Source organism: Ascaphus truei, unplaced genomic scaffold (genome assembly GCF_040206685.1).
Source record: "Ascaphus truei isolate aAscTru1 unplaced genomic scaffold, aAscTru1.hap1 HAP1_SCAFFOLD_346, whole genome shotgun sequence".
Taxonomy (NCBI): Eukaryota; Metazoa; Chordata; class Amphibia; order Anura; family Ascaphidae; genus Ascaphus; species Ascaphus truei.
Genome location: NW_027456464.1, coordinates 75,001 through 94,873, shown reverse-complemented (window position 1 = coordinate 94,873; position 19,873 = coordinate 75,001). Strand labels below are relative to the sequence as shown.

Genomic DNA, 19,873 nt, shown 5'->3' with positions numbered 1-19,873 from the left:
GCAACATCCTTTTTGGAGCCAATACTGACACTCACACACAAAGAAGAGACCGAGGAGTCCTCAGTTGGTGCATGGGCAGGTCCCATAACATGCTTTATTTTATCAGACAAATTGTAAGTGTGCATTTGTCTTGTCCATGAGATATTAAAACTTTGTTTATCTGATTTTATACAAGGATCGGGCGCTTCTTTTCTCTTTTTCTCTAATATATATATATATATATATATATATATATATATATATATATATATATATATATATATATATATATATATACCACAATTATTAAGGTTATGGTGGGTAAAAAATGTGACAAAAACCCTCCACAGTAAAGCATATAGCAACTGTAAATATTACTGTATGCTCATTTGCATGTCATAGACAGGTCTGCAACCCTGTCTTTCCTATATATATACATATATATATACACACACACGCACACACATATATATACACACACACAAACATTTCCAGTAAGATATATATGTATGGGGGTTATATGTATTGTTTTTTTTTATATGTATTCGGGAGGGTTGTTTATTTTTCGGTGATATATATATATATATATATATATATATATATACATACATATATATATTGAAAAAGAACAATAAGCGCAAACAAAATTGTATTATCAATACAATATACTGACAGCAGTGACTCAATATATAAGACTGGAGGAGGTGTTACCAGTGACTACCTTTCCCTGTTTATAATGCAGCCAATTAGGTCCACAACCCCACCACAGCAAGATTGAAGAATTGGCATAGATGATCTAGGCACAAATAAAAACATGCAGGTACAGTAGGGGGAATTTTTTTTTTGTAAATTGTGTATCCCACACCATAAATTGAACAGAGAGACACTCACAGCTGGTTGGAATTTAAATATACTTGTCTCTATGTTCAATATTCGATCTCAATCAGCTTGTGAACAATATTGCGAGTATAATGATCAAACCCCTGGTTAGTATATCAAATACCCAGGCTTGATATGGTAGTTATAATTAGTGCTGGGCTAAGAAAGATATTATCTTTTGAATATTTATTAAAAACGTATGTAACCAACAACTGGTGTACAACCATAGTAAAACATGCAAATGATGCAGTCATTGAGAGAGGATCACTGATGCTGAGCTGTATATGGAGATAATGTCTCAATGAAAAATGTAAGTGTTTAAAAAGACTAACTATATCCTTTAGACACAGTTCCTTACACGTGAGGTGTATAGTAAATATGAATCTCAGTTGTGCACCTTACACGCTATGATGATTTTCTGGGTGGTGGGTCTTGGGCAAACCTGCTTGCTAGCGGTGCAGTAATGTAAAACGCAATTGCGAGGGAGGGGGAGAGATGGGGGAAGGGGCTAGCCTCCCTCTCCTTCCGCCTGTCATCTCACCCCTCTTCACTGTACCCATCTGGGGAATTCCAAACAGGAATTCTTCAGCGTCTCCAGACGCGCAGCTTTCCTCCTGCTTACCGACCTCACTCGCCGCTTCCCCATCACGTGGGGGTGTTTAGCTCTCGTTGCGCGAGATTTCAATTTAGGAATGACTCCGTCCCATGTACCATCCACGTTGTAGCCGATTCCACTTTCTGGCTACCGGCTCTAGCAATCTAGCAATCTTAGGAAAAAACGGCAGTCCTCTCACTCTTGTGATCCTCTCTGCAATAATACCCTACGCGTTTCAACAATGATGTCATTGTAAGCAATATGGAGGTATCTTATGTAAGCTTAGTCAACACATAACGTCAGAACTGCAGGTTTTTTGTGTTTATTTTAATTGGGTGATGGTGATTGGTTAATTGATTCTCAGTGTTTGATGTGTATATATGTGGTGATCTGTGTCATTCTCCCTTTGTTTCCCCCTGAGGAAGGTCCCATTCTGTAGGACCGAAACGTTGGGTTTCTGGATATATTTTTGCTATCACTAATACACTTTTTGATACTTCTATATTGAGTGCTGTCTCTTGCTTACCAGACCTTGGAATGGTAAAGAATAACTATATTATCTATATGGGACATGCACCTGTGGCTTACCAGCACCTATTAGAGTGCCAACTGCTTTATTTGACTATATATATATACACACACACACACATTCTCAGTAAGATATATATGTATGGGGTTTGTGACAAACGGCTTACTCCGGGGCTCCGCCGTCTGTCCGGGACTGTTAGAACACGGTCTTTTAGGGTAGGTTAAATGACGAGGCGTAACGTGCTGTTCCTTTAAACAAGCTATGCCTGGTTTATTCAGTCCCAGGCACTGAGACTGCCACAGTGCATACAAAAGAAACACAAGCAAAACAAAAGCCTGCTCACCTGAGGAATAACTTAACTAAGGTTTTCCCTGACTCAGGGTTGGAGTGGCTTTTCCACTTCCAACAACAAAAATAAGGAACTTTGCAGTTTTAGAAAAAAGGAGCAGAATGATTTAACCTGTTTGGGGAGAGGCTTTTCCCCTTTCTGCTTCCAGCAGCCTTCCTGCCTCCAGGCTCTTGGGGGAGAGGGAAGAGGAACCAGGAAATCAGTCTTAAATACCTGATTTCTAACTAGCAGGACAGGTGACAGAAATCAGGCAGCAGTCAAACTCTGGTCTGGATCCCTCATCCCTCAGTTCCAGCACTTGCCAAACTGTGGGATGGAGTGCATGTATTATGAGGCTGCACTTTCCAGCCTAAACAGGATAGAAACTGTTCAGTATCCTGGGAGCCCTATATATGGAATTTATTACCATCCCCTGGTTTCTGTCACAGGGGTTATATGTATTGATTTTTTTATATATATTGGGTAGGTGGGTTTATTGTATGCATTTGGGGGGGGGGGTTGTATATATTTGGGGGGTGGGGATTATTTTTAATGTATTTGGGGGTGGGAAGTTTTTTGCATTGGGGGTGGGATGTTTTTGGTATATATCTTGTGGGGGGGAGGGAATGAGTGAGCGTGGGGTAATTGATGGAGGGAGAGGAGAGAGGGGGTGAGTGAGGAAAAGAGGGAGAAGAGTGAAACGCAGGGGAGAGGAATACATGTGAGGGGGGAGAGTTAGAGGGGGTGAGACAGAAGGGAGAGAAATACATGGGAGGGGGGAGTGAGAGGGGGTGAGACGGATGGAAGAGAAATACATGGGAGGGAGAGGGGAAAGAGAGGGGGCTTGTGAGGTTGAAATGGGGGGGTCAGCGGGCAATACCGCTGGCACGGGGAGTGGAGCCTGCTTAAAATGTTGGTCCCAGGCCACACGATTTCTGTTGGCGGCCCTGGTCCCTAATAGAACAGGACGGGCTGCACAGTTCTTGCCCAGGTCACCCTAACTCTGGTATAAGGAGTTTAGTGGATACACCAGCCAAGGATTAGGCTGAGAGAATTTTATTAAAATAAGAAGTCTGTTTGCAGAGTGTCAGGGATGTGGCTGGGAAGAAAAAACTGTTTAGTTTCCCCTCCACCCACCCTCCAACAAAAAGACTTAGGATATTTTTAATAAAGTGTATGAAGCATGTTATTATGGTTGCCTTGCTCTGGTATAGGGGGTCAGGGATGCTACAGTCATTTATAAAACTGAGCAGGATTTTATTAAGATAAGGCTGTGAGAGTTTTAGAAGTAAAGTTGAAATTTTTAAGAGTATATTTTACTAAGGAGCAGTGTTTAAAAATGTGATTGACTTTATACATGAAGCATAAAGCAAGGACTTTCTCTCCTGGCCCCCTGGGGCTTTGGTGCCAGTGAGTCTAATCTTAGGTCCCTAGATCAAAGTGACAATAGCTGCCAAGGATGTGAAAGCCATTGTGTGAAGATGATTGTGTGAAGACAGGTTTTCGTGGCAAACAGTCACCTCCCTAGACTGAGAGGCACCTGAGGGGGTGCATGACAAATAGGCAAGATGGCATTGTTCGCACATGCTCCGTTGCCATGCTGAAGCTCGGGTGCCAGGCTTCACAAACCTGGAAAAGTGTGCGAGTGGCTAGAGATGAAGTTCCCCCGATTGTGGGTTGGCTGTAATGCTGTGGGACTGACTTTGCAAATGTTATAAAAAAGTTAGTAGCTAAAGTGATTCAGTGTTTTTTCCAAGATTTCCAAGTTCTCAAGATCCTATGTCCTAAGAAATCTAAGTGACTCCAAGCCAAAAGAAGCCTTGTGGAGACCGCAAAGGAAACAGCTACAGGACTTCGAGCAGAAAGTTCAGACTTTCAGTATCAGAAAGGGGGATATAGTAGCGCCAACCGTATAACGATGTAACAGTAGATATTCAGACCCACACACAGTGAAGTCCTGCTGCCAGAGTTCTTAGAGGTGATTCACAGTCCTCTAAAATATATCAGTCAGGAAAAAAGGGGTCCTCCGGCGCGTGGTTCCACTCGTGGTTCCAGGACACATGAAACAAGAAATTAAAACAAAAAAACACAATAAGGGGTGGTCAGAGTAAAAACAAAATATAACTTGTGTTGATTAATGTAGAAAAGGTACACTCACATCAAAAAGTGGCTCCTTTGAAGGGATGGGAAAAAGTTCCTGATGGTGCCTCAAAATATAAGAAAAGGATATAGTGTAAAACCATTTATATTTTGTTTTTACTCTGACCACCCCTCATTGTGGTTTTTTGTTTTAATTTCTTTTTTCATGTGTCCTCGAACCACGAGTGGAACCACGCGCTGGAGGACCCCTTTTTTTCCAGACTTTCAGTACCATTTGTAGTGGAAAGTGCGGGAGCTGCTGGAGGCTCATGCCGATCTCAGCTCCAGAACCTGTTGGGCTAAGTCCTGGTCAACCAACTGAATATTTACAGACTTTATTTCAACTAAGAATGTCAGTTTGTCAACCCCAAACCCCCAGTAAGTGTATTTTTTTCTGCCTATTGTAATCCAATGTGTGTTTGGTAGTTTCTACGGAATAAATCACAATTTATTTTACTTATTGGTTTTGCTCAGTGATATGAACCCGGTATAAATGTGTAATTTCCTGGTCTCCCGTGACAGTGACACACACCAAGTTGGTGACAATGACACCTGTCCGGTCACATGACAGTGGTAGAGTTATTACCTTCACAGTGCCGCAGTCACACTCCTCCCCCCGCTCAATAAAGTTATTCCCGCAAACAGGGGGTGTCAGAATGTCCTCTTTCTTGGGTTTGTCCTTCATACACAGCGGCATTTTGTTCAAAATGAAATTCTTGAAGTCCCAGTGGCTGCAGTTGCTGAACATGCGTGGAGTGTTATAACTGTATAGGGAGAATGAGAGGGATACATAAAAAGGAAGAGAGGGAGAGAAAAAAAAGGTTGAAAAGGAGATTGAGAGAGAAAGGTGCATTAGATTCTTCCCAAGACCAAACCTCTGCTAGCTCGGATTTACTGTATACATATTTGCTAAATGTTATTCTTATAGTATCCTCTTTGCCTTTGAAGTGAGCAAAACTTGTTTGGATCCCAGTGTAGCCCCATTTTCCCGTGTCTAAGGGAACTATGTGTGCTGATGATTACCTATGTGGTGTAAAGGAGGCCTAGGCCTCCGTCCCTGGGAGCATGGGGTGGTCTCATTCCTCTGGTTACAGCACTTCCACCTGGGAGGGATCCTAGGGCAGCAGGATAACCCCTCACAAGAACCAATCCAGTCAGTAAATACACACACAGGGTATATATTAGAAGTATTTACTGAACACACACACAACCTATTATATAACGGTACACACAATATAACACAGTGATTATGCAAGGCCCCACAATGCTATACCTACACCATAACACCACCATAGTGGAACCCCCAAAGTACTGAGGTGCCCTGGGCACTTAACCACCCCGGTGTCCACAGAACCAGGCACACCCAAAGAGTGTGTGTGGAGTAGCGCTACCCACTGTGTATGGCCGTTGGTGCACTTTATATACCTTCCTGGTCTTAGGCCAGACCAGGCCGACATGGATGGTGGATCCGCCGAACCACAACATGGTCCCACACCGCGGTCTGCTGGATCCTCGCTCTCTCTTTAGTCCTCAGGTGTCTGCCTCTGGAGGGAGCTCCAGCTGGATTGTGTCCCTTTAAATGTTTATTAGAATGCCTGTGGTCTGGTCCCAGACCGCAGGCTGCAGTTCACTGCGTGGCGTCCGTCGCTGGTGCACTAACACTGACACTAATGTGCTAAGGGGAGCTTCCCTATCTGGGGGCCTTCCCTACAGCACAACAATCTATAGTGGTCAGGGTCTAGCTGGGACCTGAGGGTATATCTGGTCTAGTCCAGTGGAGCACTTCACCCTGGACCTTACTTCACCCTTTGCTGTCCTGCTCCCGACTGGCGTGGTCTCTGCATTCACGCCAAACTCCTCTCCTCTGCCCTGCGTGGCTCCATCAGCCCTATTGGCTGCAATTGCCCAGATGGTCTCTAGCCCCTAAGCCCTATGGGACATGTTGTCCTGTGGTCTCCCATGCGGAGCCACCTAAGATTGCCACCGCATATCTCCTACCGATGCGCAAAGATCGCACTCCACATGTGCAAAGACTTTACAATTGCGGAACCCGCTTGCCGGTTATGCTGCGGAGCTCCTGCGACCCGATCGCCACACCGCCCTAACACTGACAGCCCCAGCGTCCAGCAGAGTGCTCCCGGCACCTATGCCGGGTTCGCCCGCAGCTCCGGTGGCACCCTGGAGCCTCCCCTCATGCACCACAGAGGTTAGTGGGGAGCGGGGCTGCATCCTTTTAATTAATGGAGGTTCCTTCCATAGGACCCTGATTTGGTTCTGCTCCCGGATCTAGAGTCTCTTCGGACTCCTCTGGTGCACTCTGTCAATGTTAACTCTAGTTCGGGGTCACTTTCCCCCACTTGAGGAATGGGCAGCAAATGATTGCGGTGCCAGACCTTTACCCTGCCATCTGTGTCTCGTATGTGGTAGGAAAGGAAAAAAAGGCAGAGCACTGCCAGAAAAACGGAGGAGGCCCACGTTTGAAAATAAAATTATTAATTCAATGATTGGATCATAACTGACCCCTCGGTACCAGCAATGCAACGCACCTACGCATTTCGGGCAACACGCCCTTTCTCAAGGTGTAATTGCCTAGAATACAGCCGGCATAGAAATACCTGTACACATCCAAACCGCGCCCATGAGTGATGCCACAACTCCACATCCAATCATCTTATCGCTTCTTCGATCCAATCATCTGATTGGTTGAAGTGTCATATAAAAAAAAAAAACTTTATTAAAACATTGTCAGCATGTATGAACATACATATGGTAGTTCATTCAAATGAACAAATATGTTCCTAGTTAATATAGATATCAATATAGCAAGCTTTAATTGTGCACTATCGAAACAGACAACTCTCTATGATAATAAAAAAGGGGAGTCGTGACATCAGTCACTGACAATCTTGGAAATCAAAAATCAACAAGATAATATCCTACCAATTAAAACCTTTTACCAAAAAGAATAATAATTAAGGTTAAAAAATCAATTGAAAAATACACTAAAAAAGAAGAAAAACACAAACACATAGAAAAAGCATGAGAAGCACATATAAGGAGTAAATGTTGTTGCTATAAGTAGCCACAACATCAAACAACCTCCTATCTAACCCGAAGCCTCAGATCACAACTAGTACAGGGATAAATATAACCATGCAATTAACCTAAATAAAATTCAACAGGGGTCTGCATATATATTGCCCCACTATTTGTTCAAAGAGGCATGGTTATATATTCTCTCAGATATTCAAATGTACACTACTAACAAAAGTATCAAAAATATCATAAAACTCCAAATGTGCTTATCATTACTTAATTAGAAGACTCTACAAAAAAGACACACCCCATACATCAAGAACAGGATAATGAAGACGCATATGTTCCAAAGTCCCCAACGTATCACATGGGCCCATTAGTCAGAGATGTAAAGAATGAAAAACATTAACAATCATCCTAAGACTTAATATTATCATATGGGGAGGAGAACATAATTCTCAGGTCCTAAACATATAAAAGGACCCTATAATAAAGCCGAATGTCAAGAACAGGTGGAGGACTACTGGATCAGAGAAAATGTCCAAGCTCCCACTCCGTGTTGAGACCGAGAGAAACCTGGGTCTTCAAGGTGAAGATCCGGTAGGCCTCCTTCTGGTCCAGCCTCTTAATACAGTTACCTCCTCTGACATGAGGATGAATGAACTCAATTCCGCAGAATTTCAAATGTCTACTATCCCCCATGGGGCAGTGGGTACAATGTAGTGGGACTGGGTGAATACTATCTTTATGCTTGATAAGACTAACGTGTTCCATGACACTTACCTTCAAGCACCTCGTGGTCCGTCCCACATATTGTTTTCCACAGCCGCAAGTGAGGAGGTAAATAACATATACGGTTTTGCAATTAATGAAACTCTGTATGTGGAACACTTCTTCAGTGACAGTAATTTTGAAAGTCTTGGACGGTAACATCAAATTACAGATCTTACAGGAACCACACCAATAAGACCCCTTGGTCATTTGACTAGTTCTAGTGGTATGTGATGAAAATAAACTGGATGAAAGGGATTTCGAGATGGTTTTAGCCTTTCTGAACACAATTTTGGGGCTTGATGGTAAATCCTGCCCCAAGACAGGATCCAGGCGCAGGATATCCCAGTTGTTTTCCAGGATTGACTTGATATCTTTCGCCTGTTGACTAAATTGCGTAATAAAAAGTGGGCTCTCAAATTTAGAAAACCTTTTAGACCTCCTTTTTAATACTGTAACAGATCTCTGTCCATTTCCTCCATCTCTCCCCAAGCCTGTGAAAGATCATGAGGTCTACTGTATTGCCCCTGGCTAGAAACCTGTTGTATAAATCATCTGATTTTCTATGGACGTCCATGCAGACTAGCTCCATAGGACAGGAGTTCTTTAAGTGGCCAATTGGGGCTACACGTTTGGACAGTGTCTTCCACTGGATACACCGCAGGCACTTCCGACAACCACGCTCTACTGACTCCCGCATTTTGGGTCAATAGAATCGGTCTCTAACTAGTCCAAAGGTCTTGTCTACACCCAGGTGTCCGTGGTCGTCGTGTAGGGACCATAGGACAGGATACTGCAAGATTCTGGGAAGGACTATCTGTCTCCTGCCAGGGTGGTTGTGATAGGGGACAATTCTGTAGAGGAGACCACGCTCTATGCAGAACTTATTCCATTCCCTCATTATGACGACGACTGTGTTGTGGGAGCACGCTTCACCAACGAGGGTTTGTTCTGTTGGATGGCCTGCATATAGCTCTAGCCATCGGGTCTCGCATCTGGTGTTCTACCAATTCCTTCCATCTCATGATGGTGTCTTGGGTGATGGCCATGCCTTCTGTATGGCAGTAGGCAGCAGGGAGTGCCTTGGACTGACATCCCAGTGAATCAGCTGCTCTCAGTTCAGAGAACGCCACGTTGTCCTCCACTATGGCGGCAGTAGAGCACATTTCCCGAATCCCAGGATCAGGGATTTTTTCCAATTGGCCGTCATCTGGCATGGTACTCAGTCCAGGTGTTCGGAACAGGGCATCGGCTCCGATGTTTAAGGGACCCAGTTTGTACGTTAGAGTGAACTGGTAATTTGAGAGGGCCACAAGCCACCTGTGGCCGGTGGCATCCAGTTAGGCGGCTCAGGATAATACAGGATATTGGTCAACAGGTTGTTGTCTATCCGTACCTCAAAGGAAACTCCGTATAAGTAGTTGTGGAGTTTGTCGACTACCACCCACTTTAGTACAATGAACTCCAGTTTGTGAACCGGGTAATTTTGTTCACTTGGTGTCAAGCTTCAGCTCACATATGCCACTGGCGGAGGCCATCAGGGTACTTCTGGTGCAGTACAGTTCCCAGCCCATTGAAGCTGCCATCCACATGTAGGATATACGGCTGCTCAGGGTCGGCATAAGCCAAGACGGGTTCTTCCGTGAGGCTTTTCTTGATCCCAATGAATGCCTGTTCACAGGTGGATGTCCAGTTGTCTCCGAAGTGATGGTAATATCCGCAGAGTCAACGGAAGGACTGCAGCTCCATCACGTTGTCTGGTCTGGGCCAGTTCACTACAGCTTCGACCTTAGCGGGGTCGGTAGCCACTCCGTCTGCGGACACTATGTGACCCACGTAATTGACTGACATGCGGCAGAACCGGCATTTGTCAAGAGATACCTTCAGGCCTTCTTTGCCCAGTCTATCCAGTACCTTCAGAAGGCATTCTTCGTGCTCTTCCAGGGTCTTACCGAACACAATAATGTTATCCAGATAGACTAGGCATTCCTGTGGGTTCATATCACCAATGGTTTTCTCCATTAGCCTCGGGAAGTTCACGGGAGCACCACAAATGCCTCAGGGTGAACCGATAGATCCAAACGGGACAAACAAATGCCATCATCTCCTGGTCTTCGGAGCTCATAGGTACCTGGTAGTACCCAGACCTCAGGTCCAGCACGCTGAATCACTGGCTTCCTGACAGGGCGCTGAGGATTTTTTCTATCCGCGGCAAAGTGTACTGGTCTTGTACCATACGACGGTTCAGGGTACGGTAGTCTACGCACAGGCAGACAGACCCATTCTTCTTACGTACTACACCAATTGGGGAGGCATGGGGGCTACGGGACTCCGTTACGATGCCCGCTGTCTCCATCTCCTTCAGGACGTCCTTTACATCCTTCACATCTCTGGGAGCAATGCGTCTTGAACGGTCCCAGAATGGCGTGGCGTCACTCAGCCGGATCGTGTGCTGGGCGTTCTTGCCGCTGCCCAAATCCATCTCGCTGGTTGAGAATACTTCCAACCAATCCTCCAATTTGGTCCTTAGCCGATTCCCCGAAGTCGAACTGTAGCCCAGCCGGCTCTTCTTCCATGGTAGCAGCGTTCATATGGTCCAGGGATTCTACGGGCATAACCGGGTATATCCGACCCAGTGCTTTACCGACGTCAGACCGTATGGGGTGAGGCGAAATATTTTGTATTGCCACTATGAAGTGATTAGGAAGGGCAGTCTTCCACTCCTTCATCTCTGGTACCACCCAGAACCCTCGTTTGGCATCATCTTCGGGTGCAGTTTCTAGGGACAAGTACCTGTCTGCGTCGTCACGTCACGGGCAGTTGGGCACCGCAGCCATATGCTTCACTCCCCCTGGTGGAATCTCGGTCAACCCCTTCTCAAGTTTGAAGAATTATCCGAATCTGTCTTGGGCGGAGATCCTGTAGCACTCCTCTTTGAAGACTGGGTGAATCCGTAGGGAAGATATGTGGATCTATATAGATATAGCCCGCCTCTTGCAGATAGGCTCGGATCAGAGCCCGCACCACATCTGCGTTGGTTCTCAGTATGATGGGGGAGCTTGGCTGTACTCTGGGCTCGGGACATATTAGAGCCTCCACTTCCATGAGGTGGGTCTTGTTGGTGTTCAGTTGTGGTGTGTCCAACCATACTTGCACCACATCATCAATGGGGTAGTCTTCACTGCTAATGCCCCATAGTTTCATCTTCTCCACTGACTGCATAGGCAGATGTTTCAGGTACGAGTCGTTGAAGGGGCGATAGATGATGGTCACCTAAGACCCCGTGTCCAGCAATACGGAGGAATAGATTCCTTCCACCAGGGCTCGGATTATAGCCGCAGGCCCTACTCAACTGTAGGCATCCAAATGGGGTGCCTCTTTGGGGATGGGTGCTGAGGCGCTCTCCACGGGCGTGGAGGGCTGTCCTGCCATTTGCACTGTGAAGGCCATAGCTCCTGGAGTGGGAGGCCTTGATTTCAGGCAATCTCTTGCAAAGTAACCTTCTTGATCACAGTTGTAACAGCAGTTACTTCACTCGCACCGGCACTTGAGGTAGGGGTCACTCTCCAGGCCATCCTTGATGCGGCGGCAGGTGCCCTTGAAGAAGGGTTATCCTTCGCACTTTGTCTCCTTAGACTTCTGGGCCGATGCTCCTTTGGTCTCTTCTTTGCGGGACTCCTTATGTTTCTTGGGGGTGTGCAACCGGGTATGCGGCTCGTGCACTTTTACTTGGTTCAATAGTCCCGCAGGAGGACTCCCCTGCATGAGAGCATGTTGGCTATAGGGTGGGTAGGGCTCAATCCTTGCAGGAACTGTTTACTTTGGGCTTCATCCACTTCGGAAATGGAGATGAGTTTACGGGTGAGTAGTGGCCACAATACTAATTGTATGAGGTGGATGAACGCAGATAGCTCCTCCCCTTCTTTCTGGAGGAGAGCATAATACTTAGCTCAGAGCTCACTCTCATCATCCTCTAGTCCATAGGCCTCATTTAGAAAATCCACTGGCATTCGAGCCATTACATCCGCATTCTGATCCCGGTGCATGCTCACCATCGTAGAGGCGGGGGCCTTAGTCATTCCATGACCTTTTTACCGCTTCAGTGCAAGACCATTCCTCCAGTACCTTCATAGTATGCTCTTTCCATGCTGCAATCCCTACTTCTCCCACGGGAGTTGTTGATTTCCTGGAGAAAGCTTTCAGCAATTTGGGACTCTTAGCATTGTATCAGTGCTTCCACCAGCTGGAGAAGTGTTACCCCAAAGTCTGAGCTTCTGGTTAACAAATGACTGTGGTATTCTGGCCGTTGGCTATGGGCTTGCTCTGGACTAGTCCCATACCTGCTGGGGGTATACGAAGGGTGTGGGGTCTCAGCTCGGAGGGGCACCTCTAGTGTAGTTCCAGGACTGAAGGTTACCCTGGGTATTAAAGGGCCGGAGTAGAGTAACCAACACCCTGTGAGCAGGGCGTAATTTCTCCCTGGGGTATAGGAAGGGTTTGGAGTTTCAACCCGATACGGTACCTCTGCTGGGGGTCCCGGACTTGAAGTTACCAGTGAAATTTGCAAGTCTGGGAAGATCAATGGACAAAATGTGGGCAGGGCTTCCGGAAACTGCAGGGCCTGAGGGGTATCTTCCTCATGTATTTCGCAGCCGGCAGTAACTAGAAAAATAGTCCAGAGGTATGTGGGGTCCCACATGCAACCTACATACGCGAGCTAACCTGGGGAATTTGCTCAGGGTGTTGCAGACTTCACACAGGGGTGTGGCTGCGGGGACATCCCCCACCGCGACCACGTCGTGAGGAGATTCCTCAAACTGGAGGGCCCACTTATGGACCTCTTGCACGGACACCACAAACATGATTGTTTTTCTAAGTTGTGTCCTACTCCGTCGGCCACCCCACGTCTTAATCTCAGCAGCGCTTCCAATGTAGTCCCCTTTCCCCGTGTCAAAGGGAACCACGTCTGCTGATGATTACCTGTGTTGCATACAGGAGGTTTTCGCCTAGGCCGCTGGGAGCATGGGGTGGTCTCATTCCTCTTGTTACAGTGCCTGCACCTGGGAGGGATCCTAGCACAGCAGGATAACCTCTCACAGGAACCAATACACTCAGTAAATACAAACACAGGATATATATTAGAAGTATTTACTGAACACACACACAACCTATTATATAACGGTACACACAATATAACACAGTGATCATGCAAGGCCCCACAATGCTATACCCACACCATAACACCACCCCGGTGGAAGTACTGAGGTGCCCTGGGCACCTAACCACACCAGTGCACAGAGCCAGGACCACCCAAAGAGTGAGTATGGAGTAGCGCTACCACTGTGTATGGCCGTTGGTGCACTTTAGATACCTTCCTGGTCTTAGGCCAGACCAGGCCGACTTGGATGATGGATCCGCTGAACCACAACGTGGTCCCACTCTGCGGTCTGCTGGATCCTCGCTCTCTCTCTAGTCCCCAGGGGTCCGCCTCTGGAAGGAGCTCCAGCTGGAGTGTGTCCCTTTAAATGTCTATTAGAATGCCTGTGGTCTGGTCCCAGACCGTAGGCTGCAGTTCACCGCAGTTCTCCCTTGACCTTTGTTGTCCTGCTCCTGACTGGCATGGGCTCTGCATTCACGACAAAATCCTATTCTCTGCCCTGCGTGGCTCCATCAGCCCTATTGGCTGTAATTGCCCAGGTAGTCTCTAGTCCCTAAGCACTATGGGACATGTAGTCCTGTGGTCTCCTACGGGGAGCCACCTAATATGGCCGCCACATATCTACCACCAATGCGCATGCGTGAAGATTCTAAGATGGCGGCCCTTGCTTGCTGGGTACACTGCAGAGCTCCAGCGACCCAATCGCCACAAAGCCCTCCCACTGACAGCCCCAGCCTCCGGCAGAGTGCTCCCTGCACCTATACCGGGCCGGCCCAAGCTTCAGAAGGACCCGGGCGCCTCTCTGCAGCCTCCCCCCACATGCCACGAGGTGAGTAGGGAATGTGTTTACACCAGTATCAGCTCCTTGGGACCTGAGGCAAGTAATGAACCAGTAATTAGATTGTAAACTCTGTGAAGCAGGGCCTCATTGTGCTTGAAATTTCTAACATGATATTTAACGTAGTCGTTGTTATCACATTTAAAATCCTACCTCAGGATGCCCGACATAATGCAGGAATCAGCAGGGCAAGAGCAGGAGGTGGTATCATGATCCATCCCCAGGTTGTGTCCCATCTCATGAGCAATGGTGGCACCAACTTGGATAGAGCTACTGCTGTGATCCTGAGAGAGGAGAAAAAACGAGAGAGTGCGACAGTGATAGAAGCAGTTCTTCTGTCTGTGTCACTGTGTCACCCTGCAGTGGGTGTGCATGTGTCACTATGTGATGTAAAGATGCATGGAAATTACTGTGTACTGTATGTGACATTTGTCACCCTGTCATAGTGATTATTCAGTACAATGCAAACCTCACCTGAATAACCCCAGTGGAATGAGAACTACTGCACATAGTTCCAATGTTCGCAAGTCCCACTGTAGCACCATCAAAGTCAGTGTTCCTGGAAGAGCCAAACATCATTCTCTTAACATGAGACATCTGTGAGCCCAGGACTTACACGACAAGCTGGGGCTGTGTGTGTCTACAACACCACTGTGTGCCAGTTACTAAAAGTAACACAAGGACAGGATGGGTTGTGTGTGTGTACATGACTATGTGTTGAGTGTATACAGTAATGCAATGACATATACATATATATATATATATTTCTTTTTTTGCGTTATGGTGGGTGAAATGGTGACTAAAAACCCTCCACCGTATAGCATATAAAAATATTACTTGTGAGCACATTCACATGCATTAAACAGGTCTGCAACCCACCATAACTTAAATAAGTTGTGGTGAAGACCTACTCATGTCTCAAGTTGCAAAGTGAATACAACCAATCTCACACTGCCGAGTCCCACAAGGTCGAAACAGTCTGTCTGTGAGTGGGTTTATTGGCTTTGCATCTCATCCCAGTCTATGTTTAAAAGCTGTGTTTAAAGCAGCATGCATTGGCTTAAGGGTTTAACCATGTAATGTGGTCTTGAGACAAAAGGTGGCACTGTGTGCTCATTTGCATGTCATTTCCCAGTATCCCTTGCTGCAGTGGTAGCACTGTATGCCAGGAGATAATGGTGAAAAGTAGGGTTGCAGACCTGTCTAAGACATGTGAATGTGCTCAAAAGTAATATATGGTTGTCCCAAACCAGGAAGTACGCCGGAGGCGCTGCTCCCCCCCCCCCCCCAGACAGAAGATTGCCACAAGCAAGCCTGCTGGACACAGCCCTGTCTAATAGGGACCACTAACATCGACGGACAGTCAGTATCCTGTAAGCCAAGCAGTTGGGACCTGAGTTAATTCCCTCTGGACCCTGCTAGAATTCAGAGAATCCCTCTTCATTGCAAAACTCCCCGCTCCAGTTCAAAGACGAACTGGGTGACGTCACACTCGCGATCCCGCGAGATCTACGGAGGAACGTGGGAGTACTGGAATCATCTGCAGACGGAGCAGACACTGCATCTCGGCGTCCCACGTGGAGGGAGGCAGACAAGCAAACCGAGTAGCAGGAAGGAGAAGAACGAATGTGTCCTACATGCCTAAACTATTGGCTACTTTGTAAGTAGCTGTCTACTGTTGCTCATTTGTATTACTAAAACGTGCTTCACTATGTTTTGTCTCTTTTGTATTCATTTCAGAAATCACCTTCAAGATACCAACCATTGTTTCAATTCCATGCTCTCTTATATATTTTATATATTACATTTAACGATTCTCTGCGCCTGTGTTTCCCTCCTGTTTTCCCCATATATAACTATTGTGTATAGTATAGAACTGTGGCAGCATTTATCGTTGTAATTATTGTTTTATTGTGTCTATGTGCGCACTTAGTTAATTTATAGTATATATATATATATATATATATATACACACACTGTATATTACTTGTGAGCGCATTCACATGTCTCAGGCTAAGGCCCCGCTCCCTCAGTGAGCGCGCCCGCACTGCAGACAGGCGGCGCGCTGACAGGCAATTGACCGCGATATGCGGTCTGTAGAGAGCCGGGAGCCGGAGCGGGCGGGAGTGGGAGGGGGGGCGTGGTAAAACTTCGTGAAGATCGTGGTGCCGTCAACCCCCCCACCACCACCCCCACACATAACACATACACACAACACATACACACAACACATACATATACACTCACACACTTTTCCCCCGAAGCTCCTTCCCTGCTCCCCACCCAAGCCGCATCCCATCCATAGCTCCTTCCCTCCCCTCCTTCTCTCATTGGCTGACTGCTGCACCACGTGATGCGTCAGAGCTGCAAATCACTAGGAGCTTGCAGCATCGGCCGGCTGACGCGTCACAGCACTCAGTCAGCCAAGTAGTAAGGAGCCAGCGGGGACCACCACACTAGAGGAAAGGGGATGGTGGTCTGCTGCCGCGCGGCCGCACAGGCCGTCGGAAGCAGCGGGATCCAGGCCTTAGACAGGTCTGCAACCCTGCTTTTCACCATTATCCCCTAGCATATAGTGCTACCACTGCAGCAAGGGATTATATATATATTGTGACGTATCAGTCCCAGCGTAGGATCTTATGTCCAGATTAAAGGCAGGAAAACTTAGCGTTTGTGCACAGGAGGGTTTATTTACAGGGTACATTACAAATCAGGAAGAGGATTAAATCATAACACAAACAGAAACAAAACACCTAACTCCTTTCAGGAGTTCTGACTAATATAGCTTAGTCCATAACTAACAGTGGGAGAACTAAACTCTATCCCCACTTTACACTCTGTACCTGCAGCTTTCCACTTGCAGTCTCTCACAGGGCTATCTGTGTATGTGCCTTCAGATCAGCACAGCAGCAGCACAGGAAACTGTATGTGTTGCATTTTACATGGTACCTGATTAATTAAGGCTCAGGTTTGAGGGAAGGGAACACACCCTGGAAGGTGCTGGGTCCTATGTACCTCCCCTCAAACACCTTCTGCTTCAGTACATCACATACCCCCCCTTTGCTCAATCGTCAATGAGTGAGCACTCGTAAATAGGGAGATGTACAGTAGAGGCAACTCTTATTCGAACAAAAACCAGTGGCAATTCCCCAAAATACCCAGGAAACACCCAGGTACATGCTGGGTACATGCCTTAAACTTTCCTTAAACTAGCCCCAGCATTTCTGCATTGATTAATGGCCTATCAGATTAACAGCGGGGGTCCCTGGCAGTCCCATTCAAACTGAATTGGACTGCCAGGGATCCCTGCTGTGTTAATCCTATGGGTCGTTAGTCAATGCAGAAATGCCTTAAACGTGCCTCAAACTAGCCCAGAACATACCCAGCACATACCCAGCACATACCCAGAATGTAACCCGGCTAGTTTACGGCAAATGTTCGAATAAACGTTGCCTCTACTGTACACTCAGGACAATGCATCAGCATTTCCATGCTTGGAGTCTGGCCTGTGTTCAACTGTGAATTGGAACCCCTGGAGACTCAAGAACCAGCAAGTTATGCAAGCATTTTTTCCCCATTATTTTGCTGCATATACTTCAAAGGTGCATGGTCCATTATTAGGGTAAATTTTCTCCCTAATAAATAAGATTTCAGAGTCTCCAACACCCATTTGATGGCCAAGCCCTCTTTCTCAACGATGGCATATCTCTTCTCATGGACAGTTAGCTTTCGGCTAATATATATGATGTGGTGTTCCATGTTCCGACTCTTTGTGACAGGACCGCTCCTATCCCCATCGGATGTGTTACACTGAACCTGAAATTCCCTGGTGAAGTCCCGTGTGATCAGGACGTCTTCGGCACATAAGGCATCTGTAACAGGGGATTTATCCCTGTTCAGGAAATGTGCCTCTAATCCAGCAGTGTGGTGGTTACACTGGCGACACACTTTATTCGAGCTCGGCTAGTCCCACGAATTCGGGTATACCCGGGTGTATTGAGGTTTGTGACTGTTTTCTGCCCGAGTGCATTGAGGTATTTTCCAAGCAGGGATTGAAGCATTTTATTCCCGCTGGCTGCAATACTACACAGTATATATATATATACTGCATTACAATTCATGAATTTATGCCATCTGGTAGACACGCGAAGCATTGCAGCCTATTAAATCCTAATCATTATCATTTAACAGATCAGCCGCCCGTCAGCCAGGCATGAACCCAGGCTGGGAAGGCAAACGCAACGGGGCTTGTCAGAGGTGAGTAGCGGCACATTCCAGGTATCTGCCAGGTACATACTGGGTATTTGCTCGAATAAAGTGTGTCGGTGCAGTAACTGCTGGTAGTCAATTAACCAACACCACCTGGCTGATTAGGTTTGTTAGAAAAGCCTGCCTTTGAGACAGGAAGTGAGATTATTCCTGAGTCTCACAAGTTGTGGGACTGACCATAGGGACAGACTTCTTGAGCCTACCAGAAGAGGCTGCCAGAAAGACACAGGGGAAAGAACTTCTAAACCTGGATCCTGACATTGCCTTAATGCCTAAAGGTGTGGACACCAGAAGGACAAAAAAGCCTTCCCCTACAAGAAACAGATAAGACTTTCCTTTCTAAGACTTTTTGTATATCTGCACATATCAAGATATATGTTTGGGGCTGGGAGACATGATAATCTAAAGGGAGTTGTTGACTGCATAGGTTTAACTAGAAATACTTCCAAGTGGCACAGAAGCTTTGTTTGACCCCTTATTTGCATACGTTTGGATGTTTTCTTGTGTTAAAGAAACAGGCGCAATAAAAGCCATATTTAATTTCACCTTTAAATAGTCTCCATTGCATACCTCTGAACATGTCCTCTTACAGCATCCATTAAGCTATGGAAAGCTTTCTCGGCCTGGTCAGACCACTTCACCATGACCGAATTCTTCCCTTTCGTTAAGCCGGACAGAGGGGTTGAGAGGGTGGCAAAGTCTGGTATAAAGCGATGGTAGAAAACGGCCACACCGAAGAAGGCTTTAACCTGTTTCTTAGTTAGTGTTCTTGGCCACTCCCTAATCATCTTCAGCTTTGCAACCTGCGGCTTCATAAGCCCTCTACCAACCGTATACCCCAAGTACTTGGTCTCTTCTAAACCTATGGCACATTTAGCAGGGTTTGCCGTCAGACCAGCTTCCTCCAGGGAGTCTAGAACTGCCTGTACCTTTTCCAGGTGCGAGTCCCAGTCCTTACTGTGAATGATCACATCATGCAGGTAGCTCGCGGCATAGCCCGTATGGGGCTTCAACACCTGATCCATCAATCTCTGAAAGGCTGCTGGAGCCCCATGTAGACTGAAGGGTAGGACCTTATATTGGTATAGCCCGCTTTGTGTGGAAAACGCAGTTTTTTCATTAGCGGCCTGTGTTAGAGGAACCTGCCAATACCCGTTAGTCAGATTGAGGGTGGTTAAGTATAGGGCATCACCTACACTGTGTAGAAGTTCGTCCACCCGGACGGCATAGGGTATGCATCAAATTTGGAAACTGCATTTAGTTTTCTAAAATCATTACAAAACCTGATCGAGCCATTCGGTTTGGGAACCAGTATGATAGGGCTCTACCAGTTATTGAATGATTCCTCGATT

The 19,873-nt window shown here is 46.6% G+C and overlaps 1 protein-coding gene across 2 annotated transcripts in view; it reads right to left on the bottom strand.

The window, feature by feature from the left end:
• The window catches only part of LOC142483626 (zinc metalloproteinase-disintegrin-like protein H3), a 232,001-nt gene that overhangs the window by 142,248 nt on the left and 69,880 nt on the right, over positions 1-19,873 (bottom strand). For both annotated transcript variants that reach the window (XM_075583642.1, XM_075583643.1), the window contains exons 8-10: positions 14,727-14,811; positions 14,406-14,536; positions 5,036-5,213 (exon numbers count right to left, since the gene is read on the bottom strand). In XM_075583642.1, the coding sequence (XP_075439757.1) occupies positions 5,036-5,213; positions 14,406-14,536; positions 14,727-14,811 (394 nt within the window). The remainder of the gene's footprint in view (positions 1-5,035; positions 5,214-14,405; positions 14,537-14,726; positions 14,812-19,873) is intronic.